The sequence below is a fragment of the Amblyraja radiata genome, chromosome 3, assembly GCF_010909765.2.
Source record: "Amblyraja radiata isolate CabotCenter1 chromosome 3, sAmbRad1.1.pri, whole genome shotgun sequence".
In the NCBI taxonomy this organism is placed as follows: domain Eukaryota; kingdom Metazoa; phylum Chordata; class Chondrichthyes; order Rajiformes; family Rajidae; genus Amblyraja; species Amblyraja radiata.
In genome coordinates, this window is record NC_045958.1 from 92,811,133 (window position 1) to 92,823,401 (window position 12,269).

General features: G+C 47.0%; 1 protein-coding gene across 1 annotated transcript in view; it reads left to right on the top strand.

Moving 5' to 3' along the window:
• LOC116971289 (probable ATP-dependent RNA helicase DDX60) overlaps window positions 1-12,269 on the top strand; it is a 135,092-nt gene that overhangs the window by 80,805 nt on the left and 42,018 nt on the right. Inside the window, exons 24-25 of the mRNA XM_033018330.1 lie at window positions 6,223-6,350; window positions 8,638-8,808. Of these exons, the coding sequence (XP_032874221.1) occupies window positions 6,223-6,350; window positions 8,638-8,808 (299 nt within the window). The remainder of the gene's footprint in view (window positions 1-6,222; window positions 6,351-8,637; window positions 8,809-12,269) is intronic.

Genomic DNA, 12,269 nt, shown 5'->3' on the forward strand with positions numbered 1-12,269 from the left:
ACCCACGTGATTGCAGGGAAAACGTACAAACTCTGTACAGGCAGCACCCGAGGTCAATCCAGTCAATGAGAAGACTGCACATAATTACAATCATGCTGTCCACAGTGTACAGATATAGTAGAAAGGGAATAATGTTTAGTGTAAGATAAAGTCCAGTAAAGTTTGATTAAAGTCAGTCCGAGGATCTCCAATGAGGATGGTTCAGTTGCCTGATAACAGCTGAGAAGAAACTGTCCCTGAATCTGGAGGTATGTGTTTTCACACTTCTATACCTCTTGCCTGATGGGAGAGGGGAGAAGAGGAAGTGATCAGGGTGAGACTCATCCTTGATTTTGCTGGCGGCCATGCCGAGGCAGCGTGAAGTGTAGATGGATGGTCCTTGGATCTTGCTGATTGTGGGATCTGGGCAACGGTCAATGAAATGATGCTACACATTAATAAAAAATGCCTACCGCTCTATCCCTCTAACACATTTTGAAAAATCTGATCACCTAAATGTGCTTCTGCTCTTGTCCACAAACAAACATTGAAGCAGGAGGATCCGGTACAGAGAGTTGTGAAATGTTGAACAGACAGATTACATCTTACACAACAGATTTGAGTCAGGGGACTGGTCCATATGCAGCTAACCAGAATGAGTACGCCACTGCCGTGACTGACTTCATCAGCAAGCGCGGGGTTGACTGTGTGCCGATGAAGTCAATCCGAGTGTTCCCCAACCAGAAACCATGGATGAACAGCGAGGTACATTCACAGGGTAAGGCCAGGTCCGCTGCAAACGTTGGTCCATTGGAGGGTGAGACTGGAGAGTTGTTGGTGGGGAACATGGAAATGGCAAAGGCATTAAACGAGTATTTTGTATCAGTCTTCACCATAGAAGACACAAAAAATATTCCAACGCTGGATAAACAGGGGGCGGTAGGAATGGAGGAGCTAAATACTATTAAGATCACCAAGGAGGTGGTATTAGGGAAATTAATGAGACTGAAGGAGGATAAATCCCCTGGGCCTGATGGATTACATCCAAGGGTCTTGAGGGAGATAGCGGTGGGGATTGTGGATGCATTGGTGATAATTTTCCAAAACTCCCTGGAGACAGGAACGGTCCCAGTGGATTGGAAAATGGCCAATGTAACACCTATATTTAAAAAAGGAAGTAAACAGAAGGCGGGTAACTATAGACCGGTTAGTCTAACATCGGTGGTGGGTAAAATGTTAGAGACAATTATTAAAGAAACACTAACGGGGCACTTGGATAAACATGACTTCATCGGACAGAACCAGCATGGTTTTGTGAAGGGGAAGTCCTGTTTAACGAATCTGCTCGAATTCTTTGAGGAAGTAACAACCCGGGTGGATAAAGGGGAACCGGTGGATGTGGTATACTTGGACTTCCAAAAGGCTTTTGACAAGGTGCCACATAAGAGACTATTGCTAAAAATAAAAAATTATGGGATTGGGGGTAATATATTAGCATGGGTAGAGGATTGGCTAACAAATAGGAAGCAGAGAGTGGGGATAAATGGTTCATACTCGGGATGGCAACCGGTAACTAGCGGGGTTCCGCAAGGGTCGGTGCTGGGACCCCAGTTGTTCACAATTTATATAAATGATTTGGAGGAGGGAACCAAGTGTAATATATCAAAATTTGCGGACGATACAAAAATGGGAGGAAAAGTAGGGGATGAGGAGGATAGGAAGAGTCTGCAAAAGGATATAGATAAGTTAGGTGAGTGGGCAACAACTTGGCAGATGAAATTTAATACTAATAAATGTGAAGTCATTCACTTTGGGAAAAAAAATGATAGGGCAAGTTATTTTCTAAATGAGGAGGAGCTGCGTTGTAATGCAACGCAAAGGGATCTAGGGGTAGTAGTACATGAATCACTAAAAGTTAGTATGCAGGTGCAGCAAGCAATCAGGAAGGCCAATGGAGTTTTGGCCTTTATTGCTAGGGGGATTGAGTATAAAAACACGGAGGTCTTGCTGCAGCTGTACACAGTATTAGTGAGACCACATTTGGAATACTGTGTACAGTTCTGGGGTCCATACTTAAGAAAGGATGTACTAGCCCTGGAGGCAGTGCAGCGAAGGTTTACAAGATTAATTCCTGCAATGAGGGGATTGACATATGAGGAAAGGTTAAGTAGGCTGGAACTCTACTCTTTGGAATTTAGAAGAATGAGAGGCGATCTCATTGAAACATATAAGATCGTGAGGGGCCTTGATCGGGTGGATGCACCGAGGATGTTCCCAATGATCGGGGAAACTAGAACTAGGGGACATAGTTGCAGAATAAGGGGGGGCTCTTTTAAAACTGAGATGAGGAAGAACTTCTTCACCCAGAGGGTGGTTAATTTATGGAATTCACTGCCCCAGGGAGCAGTGGAAGCAGAAACATTAAATATATTTAAATCTAAAATAGATGGTTTTTTAGCTGCCAAGGGGATAAGGGGCTACGGGGAGAGGGCAGGGATATGGACCTAGGTATGGTTAGTATAGTAAGACCTGAGTGATCTCCTGGACAAGTGTCGATCGCCTGGATTGGGGTCGGAGAGGAATTTCCCGGATTTTTTTCCCGAATTGGACCTGGGTTTTTATCCGGTTTTTTGCCTCCCCCAGGAGATCACGCGGTTCTTGGGGTGGAGAGGGGAGATAGCGGTATAAAGGGGAGGGTAGTGTCTTGTGTTCTGTGTCTTGTGTCTACTGTTTGTGGGTAAGGGTGTCTGTTTAGTGTTCAGCCATGAGCGAATGGCGGTGCGGGCTCGACGGACCTGGTGGTCTACTCTCGCACCTACTTTCTATGATTCTATGAAACAAGTCAAACGATCCAGAGCGGTACAAGAAGACCCGCTATGATCTTTGCAAAGTCATCAAGGATGCTGAGAGAAATACCGGGCGGCACGTATTGTCTGGAAGCATGCGGCCCTATATAATCACTCTGACACACGGAGAATGTGGCAAGGTCTGAATAGGATAACTGGCTGCAAAGCAAGGTCAGGCAACATCATTGGTGATAGTGTGGCCTTATCCGATGAACTGGATGCTTGCTATGCTCGCTTCGAGCAGAAGGCCAATATGGCGGTGACATCTGGCCTTTCAGACTCCAGTGCACCTCTACCCAGGGTGGCTGTTGCAGAGGTTAGATCAGCCTTCTTGAAGATAAACCCAAAAGCAACTGGTCCAGACAGAGTTCCTGGCCATGTTTGAGGTTGTGAAGGTTGATATTTGTGGTGCTACGAGTTTAATGATGGACTCATCTGGAACCTTGTTATGCCACAAGTATACTGACCCTGATAAAGATTTGTCTTACATCCTGACAAAATATGCCTCAACGTTGCCACCTCTGAACACAAGGGACACGCCGAATCCCCACCTACCCATTGTTTGAGGTTCTGCGGTGATGGCAGCACATCATAAATAGCCCTTATAAGGAAACTACTGCCTGCTTTGAGTTCCACTCCTTCCCTCAAGTTACACATGGCACCAGATTACTAACTAAGGTGTCCTTACTCCCTGATAATCGCAATTCTAACCTCACCTGAGCAGACTACAGGCCCTGTCCCACTTAAGTGTCCTTGGCACGCAAATTACGCGACCTCGTCGTCGTGTTGAGGCGCATGGGCATCGTGTGGCCGTGTGGGGCCGGTCCCAGTGAGAAGCGCGGAGGGGTATGGAGTTGTGCGCGGTATCACGCGGCGCTCCGGGATTTTGCACCGAATTAATTCTTCGAGGGCCACCGGCCTGTTGCGTAACTGACGGCCAAAGTGGGACAGGCCCAAGACTCTGGCGCGATGCAGCGTCTCGCCTCCAACAGCAGCAGAAGCAGGCAAACGATCATCGAACTCAGCCTGGGGCTCACGGCCTTTGCGGATCCGGTCCGCCCCCACTTCTACTCCCAGAGCGGGGCCAAGAAAATTGAAGATAGACACAAAATGCAGGAGTAACTCAGCGGGACCGGCAGCATCTCTGGAGAGAAGGAATGGATGACATTTCAGGTCAAGACCCTTCTTTCAGACTGAAGAAGGGTCTTATCTTCAAATGACGTAACGGGCTCCAGACAGCTGTGCGGGCGCATGATGGCGCGCGCGACCCACACGGGACCGTCGCGCCTAAACGCGACGATGAGGTCGCGTAATTAGCATGCCAAGGACACTTAAGTGGGACGGGCTTTAAACCCCTCTGTTAGGCTGGACAATGGTAAATGGAGAATACCTTTCCCATATAAAGCCACGGTACTAAGACACCATGGAACTCCTAACCATTTCCTAATATGTGAACTAGCTAATCTCTCTAAGTTTTCCACCTTAGAAATTGGCATCTCATATACTGTCAATGGCCACATCAACCTATGAATAGCCCAAACTATTCGACAGCCCAAACGGGACGCCAGATGGCACAATGGGCTAAGTGTTCGGCTGGCGACCGGAAGGTAGCCGGTTCGAATCCCGCTTGGAGTGCATACTGTCGTTGTGTCCTTGGGCAAGACACTTCACCCACCTTTGCCTGTGTGTGAATGTGTGTGAGTGATTGGTGGTGGTCGGAGGGGCCGTAGGCGCAGAATGGCAGCCACGCTTCCGTCAGTCTGCCCCAGGGCAGCTGTGGCTACAGAAGTAGCTTATCACCACCGAGTGTGACTAAGGAGTGAATGAATAATGCGATGTAAAGCGCCTTGAGTATTAGAAAGGCGCTATATAAATCCCATCCATTATTATTATTATTAAACTGCAAACACCACAACTTCAACTTGCCTGGAAGCCCTGACTTCTCTATCCTTTCTAACCCGCTGGGACCATCCTTTCTAAATTACTGAACCTGTCCAGTGTCATCCAACTCCCTGTTATACCACCTACCCAAGCTTTTAACTGGCTTCTCTATTATAGACGGGATTTGTTCTTCATCTACACAGAACCTTTTCTCTACCAACTTTCCTCTTGCCGTGACTTACTAAGCTAGATCTTCAATCTAGCCCATTTAAGATTATCATTTAACTTCTCTAACAACCTTGTACAAGCAACTGTTGTGGTCACCAAGGTCATATCATCCATATAGGCCCTGATTGGAGGGAGGCGCAGTCCGTCCTGCCGTCTCTCCCCGCCGACGACCCACCGTGATGCTCTAATCACTTGCTCCATCGCCATTGTAAATGCTAATGGGGAAATACTACACTCTGCCATAATGCCCATCTCTAGTGTCTTCCATGCTGTCGTAAAGTCTGTGTACTAAAACACATTCGGACATCTTGGAAATATGCTTTCACTAAATTTACTATTGATCCTGGAACTCTAAAGTAATCAAAAGCACTCCAAATAAGACTATGTGGCACAGATCCAAACACACTTGCCAGGTCCAAAAACACAACATGCAAATCTCTTCTCTCGAGCTTGGCTGTCTGAATGTGGTGCCATGTTACGCGAATGTGTTCTAAGCAACCTGCAAAACCTGGTGTACCTGCTTTCTGCACTGTGGTATCCATTAACCTGTTTCTTTATAAACAACTTGCCAGCCTCTGTGCTACTATGCTAAAGAAAATCTTGCCTTCCACATTTAGGAGACATATAGGCCTAAACTGACTTAACTCTGAAGACTCTTTCTCCTTGGGAATGAAAATTCCCCCTGCTCTACGCTAAACCCTTGGTATGACCTGCTTCTCCCAAACTATTCACAAGAGCCTCCACAAGAATCAAAGAACATCGGGTGAATTTTTATGTACCCGGTAAGATACTCCATTCGGTCCTAGCGCCGAAGAAGCCTTTGCACACCTTATTACTGCTTCCACTTCCTTCCACTTTGGTGGCCTAACATCTATCTTATGCTCTATCTTTCTTAAGGTGTGGTTCTATATAGAAGTGTGAAAACGCACACCTCCAGATTCAGGGACAGTTTCTTCCCACCAACTAGAGAGCAGTCCTGAATTACTACCTAACTCATTGGTGACTCTCGGACTATCTTTGATTGGACTTTAATGGCTTTACCCTGCACTAAACGAGCGGTGCAGGCTCGAAGGGCCGAATGGCCTACTCCTGCACCTATTTTCTATGTTTCTATGTTTCTATGTAAACGTTATTCCCTTATCACGTATCTATACAGTGTAAACGGCTCGATTGTGATTATGTACATATTATCTTTCCGCTGACTGGATAGCACGCAACAAAAGCTTTTCACTATACCTCGGTACACATGATAATAAACTAAACTGACATTGGTCCTGAATTTTCCCAGGTCAAGGATGTGCTGATGATGTTGGAACCAGCGGTTGAAGGGATTTTTGGGAAAGCTCACTCAAGTAACTACCCACTTCTGGTGGAAACTCTTCAAAAGCGGAACGGTCTTCCAGCTATATTTTTCATGTGAGTAGCACTTACTGGATCTTTGTTCCTTGCGGCCGCCATCTTGAATTTAATGAATCTTGAATTTCTTCACGTCCCCACAATATTGTTAGAGTCAAACTCTACTTTGACTGGATGCTTTGATTCAGAAATGTAACAAAGCAAATTCTAACATCCAATCGGAGTACATGCAGTTCTCTAATGAGATAGTAAGTTTAGTGTAGAGACACAGGCCCTTCGGCCCACCGAGTCCATGCCAACCATCGGTCACCCGTTCACACTCGTTATATGTTCTCCAATTTTTGCATCCACTCCCTACACGCTGGGTGCAATTAACAGAGGGCCAATTAATCTACAAACCTGCACGTCTTCACCGGAAGAAACCGGAGCACCCGGAGGACACCCAAGCTACCACAGGGAGAACTTGCCAACTCCACATAGTCAACATCCGAGATCAGATTCAAACACCGGTTTCTGGCACTGCGAGGCAGCAGTTCTGCCTGCAGTGCCACTGAGCCGCTCCTGAGTTGTTATCTGTCCGTCAGAATATCCGTAAGATGTGTGCCCTAAGAGTTCTACACGGTTTATCACTCAAGTCACAATCCGTGAAAATTGATTGGTATTATTCTCATAATATGATGGTGGATATTTCACTGGCTGCATGGTTATCATAAGTTAGTGAAAGATTTGTTTAGTTTAGTTTATTATTGTCATGTGTACTGAGGTACAGTGAAAAGCTTTTTATTGCATGCTATCCAGTCAGTGAATAAACTATACATAATTGCAATCAAGCCATCTAGGATATGCAGATACAGGATAAAGGGTATGATGGCTAGTGCAAGATAAAGGACTGATTAATTAATTAGTTTGAAGGTCTCTAATGATGGGAGGTCAGGACTGCTCTCTAGCTGATGAAACATAAAATTCTTAAAGGATTGGACAGGCTAGATGCAGGGAAATAATTCCGGATGTTGGAGGAATGCAGCCCAGGGGTCATAGTTTAAGAATAAGAGGTAGGCCATTTAGGACTGAGATGAGGAAAAACTTCTTCACCCAGAGAGTTATGAATCTGGAATTCTCTGCCACTGAAGGCAGTGGAGGCCAATTCACTGGATGTATTCAAGAGAGTTAGATTTAGCTCTTAGTGCTAAAGGAATCAAGGGATATGGGGAAAAAGCAGGAACGGGGACTGATTTTAGATGATTAGCCATGATCATGTTGAATGGCGTTGCTGGCTCGAAGGGCCGAATGGCCTACACCTATTTTTCTATGTTTCTATGAGAGGATGGTTCAGTTGCCTGATAAATGCTAAAAAATGCAAGGCATAGAGTCATTGAGTGGTGAAACATGCCCTTCAGCCCAACTTGTCCACGTCGACTATGATACCCCATCTATACTAGTCCCATTTGCTCGTGTTTGGCCCACATCCCTCTGTACCTTTCCCTATCCACGTACAAGTCCAAATAAACTCTGTTCTATTTCCCCATCATTACCCACAAGCACATTGTCATAAGGTCATAAGGATTAGGAGAAGAATTAGGCCATTCGGCCCATCAAGTCTACTCTGTCATTCAATCATGGCTGATCTATCTCGCTCCTAATCTCTCTTCCTGCTTTCTCCCCATTACCTCTGACACCTGTACTAATCAAGAATCTGTCTATGTTTTTAAGAAGGAACTGCAGATGCTGGAAAATCAAAGGTAGACAAAAGTGCTGGAGAAACTCAGCGGGTGCGGCAGCATCTATGGAGCGAAGGAAATAGGCAACGTTTCGGGCCGAAACCCTTATTCTGACGTCTCGGCCCGAAACGTTGCCTATTTCCTTTGCTCCATAGATGCTGCCGCACCGGCTGAGTTTCTCCAGCACTTTTGAATACCTAAGAATCTATCGATCTCTGCCTTAAAAATATCCACTGACTTGGCCTCCACAGCCTTCTGTGGCAAAGAATTCCACAGATTCACCACCCTCTGACTAAAGAGATTTCTCCTCATCTCCTTCCTAAAAGAACGTCCTTTAATTTTGAGGCTATGACCTCCAGTCTTAGACTCTCCCACCAGTGGATCATCCTCTCCACATCCACTCTATCCAAGCCTTTCATTATTCTGTATGGTTCAATGAGGATCCTCTCATTCTCCTAAACTCCAGCGAGTACAGGCCCAGTGCCAACAAACGCTCAGCTTAGGTTAACCTACTCATTCCTAGGATCATTCTTGTAAACCTCCTCTGGACCCTCTCCACAGCCAGCACATCTTTCCTCAGATATGGTGCCCAAAATTGCTCACAGACTAGCCTGCATCTTTAATTTCAGCTTCAATATATCACTGGTTGAGGAATTTGCTAATAGCATACTAAAGCACCTGCAGAGGAAAGAGGAAAGCAGGAAGAAACCAGATGATAACAAAGTGAAACAGCGGATGGAAAACAGGCTCAACGAGCTACGAAAGTACCTGCAAAAAGAGGACAAAGAGAAAAAAACTCCGTAAGTATCTTTTTACAGCTTACATTCTTGGGACCTATAAGGGGAGACAAAATACTGGAGTAACTCAGCGGATCTGACAGCATCTCTGGAGAAAAGGATAAGGTGATGTTTCGGGTCGAGACCTTTCTTCAGACCCAAAATGTCACCTATTCCTTTTCTCCAGAGATGCTGTCTGACCCGCTGAGTTACTCCAGCTTTTTATGTCTATCTTTGGTTTAAACCAGCATCTGCAGTTCCTTCTTACACTTATAGGGAGACGTTGGTAAGCTTGGGCTTCATTCCTTGGAGTGCAGGAGGATGATAGGTGATCTTGCAGAAGTGTATAAAACCCATAAGGGGAATAGATAGGGTGATTGCACCAATATCATCCTGGTCGTTTTATAGAGCCCCAGTGTCTTTATAAACTGTTCTTTTATTTCTTAAATTAAACTTTACTCAGAATAAAAAATGTATGCAAAACAATAAACTATGCAAAGGCTCTTCAGATGTTCTTGGAATATACATTCATTAATGTCACACTCAGTAATGTTTGCATTTCCAACTCAGTGGTGAGAGAGCATTACCTTTGAAATTGAAAGTGAGATAGCAAAATACATCGTTATGTTTTATGTTATCCCACTTTCTCAAATACTCCCTACACACTGGGGGCAATTTACCGAGACCAAATAACCTACAAACCCACATGTCTTTGGAATGTGGGAGGAAACCAGAGCAACCGGAAGAAACCCACGTGGTCACAAGTAGAACATGCAAACTCCGCATGAACAACACCCGAGGTCGGGATCGAACCCGAGTCTCTGGCATTGTAAGGCAACAGGCCTATCTAGTACAAACATATATAGGGTACTCTTTTGTTCTCTTGTGCTGATAGAGGTAATAGACTAAGTGGGACCCATTGGGTCCCAGTCATACGGGAGGCCTGGTCCCCCAACGCAACCCATTCCACAACGCAACATTCCATCACTCACCCGTTCCCCCAACGCAACCCATTCCCCCAATGCAATATTCCACCCCTCACCCATGGCCCCTAACTGCGCAGGCGTGGCTGACAGGTTCCCATTGTGACTCCTCCTCCTCCCCTGACCCCCCCGCCCCCCGATCCGCCTGTTGCCCTTCCCCCCCCACGCACTCACTCCATCCCCCCCCCCCCATCCACTCTGGCGGCGTAGCCATTCCCGCCCATTGGGTTCCCATTGTGACGTAGAAACTGCGCAGGTACAGCTGACGGGCACGGCAAATACAAAAGGGATTTTAAAATGTGAATCACTCTTAAAATATACCAACAATTTAAACGTTAAATATGAGATTTATTCATTCCATTCTTTTTTGTTGTGTTCTGCAACCGGGAGATGGCTTCAGGCGGGGGCTATCGGAGCCGTTGGGGGGAGAGTCCTGCAGCCCGGGGAGGGGGGGGGACGGCTTCAGGCGGGGGCTACCGTGGCCTATCGATGTCGTGGTCTACCACTGCCGCTGCCGATCGCTGTTGTGGCCGTGGTCTGTCGCTACCGTGGCCTACCACTGCCGCACACCACCGGCTTCAGGCAGGGACCGGTGGGGAACATCCTGTAGTTGGGGATGGGGACTGCTTCAGGCAGGGGCTGGTGGGGGTGGGGGGTGGGGGAGCATCCGGCAGCTGGGGACGGGACGGCATCAGGTGGGGGAGAAGCATCCTGCAGCTGAGGATGGCTTTAGGCAGGGACTGGAGCATCCTGTAGCCGAGGAGGGGGATGGCTTCAAGCACGGGCCGGCGGGTGCGTTCTGTAGCCGGAGGGATGAGGACGGCCTCAGGCGGGGGCTGAGGGGGCCGGTGGGGGAGGGGGGTGGCTGTGGGGGGGAGAGGTGTGGGGTTTATGGGAGGAGGGGGTGTGTGAGCAGTGGGTGGGTTGTGGGGGGAGGGATTGTGTGGGCGGGGGGAGGCGAGGGGGGATGTGGGGGCAGGGAGGGTGTGGGCGAGGGGGAGAGAGCTCAGCGAAAAGAGTGGGGTTGTGGGAGAGAGGGGGGTAAAATGGGGGAGGGGGGCAGGAGCCAGCGAGGGGGACAAGAGGGGAAGGGGCTGGAGCTGACGGGTTGACAGGGACTCACAGCGGGTGCTGGTCGCTGGATGTTCTCCGCCGGGGTCAGATTCTCCGCTTTCCGTTTGGCGACATTTCATGCGTCCATGTCCGTTGCTGGTCTCTCCGAAAATTGGGTTCGGTTGGAAACCGCCGCCGGCCATCCTCAGCTACAGTAAAGACACAATGACGCAGGAAGGGGCGGACCATCCCGTGGAGTGACAGGAGAAAAGACCAATCAATGCGGCACTGAACGACAGGAGGGTAGATCGATCTGCGCATGCGCGTTTTTAAAGATTTTTCAAGCCTCGCTAACTTTTACATTCGACCACCAATTGGAACGAAACTTGGTGCACTCACAGGAGAACGGCGAGTAAGCTGGCGAAAAATCGTAGCGCTATCGCATACTGTTTTTGCGCAAATAGAATGACTACGCAAACCGGAAGATAACAAGATCAGAGCTTTAATTATGTATAGATAGATAAGATTATGTTTTTTATGCTCTTTGATTTCAGAGGTATAGCGTAGAAAAAGGCCCTTTTGCCCACCAAGTCAGCGCCGACCAGAGTTCATCCACTACACTAGCACTATCCTACACACTAGGGACAATTTTTCAATTATTTTTACCACAGTCAATTAACCTATAAACCTGAAAATAGAAACAAAATACTGGAGCAACTCAGCGGGTCAGACAGTATCTCTAAACAAAATGAATAGGTAATATTTCAGGTCGAGAATCTTCTTCGGTCTTGACCCGAAATGTCACCTATTTTTACTCTCCTGAGATACCGACCGGCCCGCTGAAATACTCGAGTATTTTGTGGCTATATACAGTGTAAACCAGCATCTACAGTTCCTTCTTACACAACCTATAAACCTGTATGTCTGGAGTGTGGGAGGAAACCAGAGAATCCGGAGAAAATCCACCGGAAGAATGTACAAATGCTACAGACAGTACCCGTAGTTGGGATCAAACCCAGATCTCTGGCGCTGTAAAGTAGCAACGCTACTGCTGCGCCACCATGCCGCATGACAGTAGAGAGTAGATAGAGATCTCAGGTTAGAGATTTGAACCCAGAATTTTCCAGCTCATGGGTCAAGTGTGTTTTATTGTCATCTATATTACTAAAAGTAAGATCTTGACCACTTCCTGTTTTTCTGTTTCATGATTTTTGAAAAAACGCTGCCACTTATGGCTGTGATTTTTGGCCATCTTACTCAGAGTCCCCCTCCGCTGCGCAGGACAAGAGGATTTTTCCCATCGATGAAAAATAAAAGAATTATTAATGTTTTAAAAAATGTTGACATTCTCTCTGCTGACCCTGCTGGTGGGAGAGGGGAGGGACTATAAAACCCTGGTGTTGTGCCTCGCTCAATCTCTGCAAGATGGAAGAAGCGAGATTGTCACGT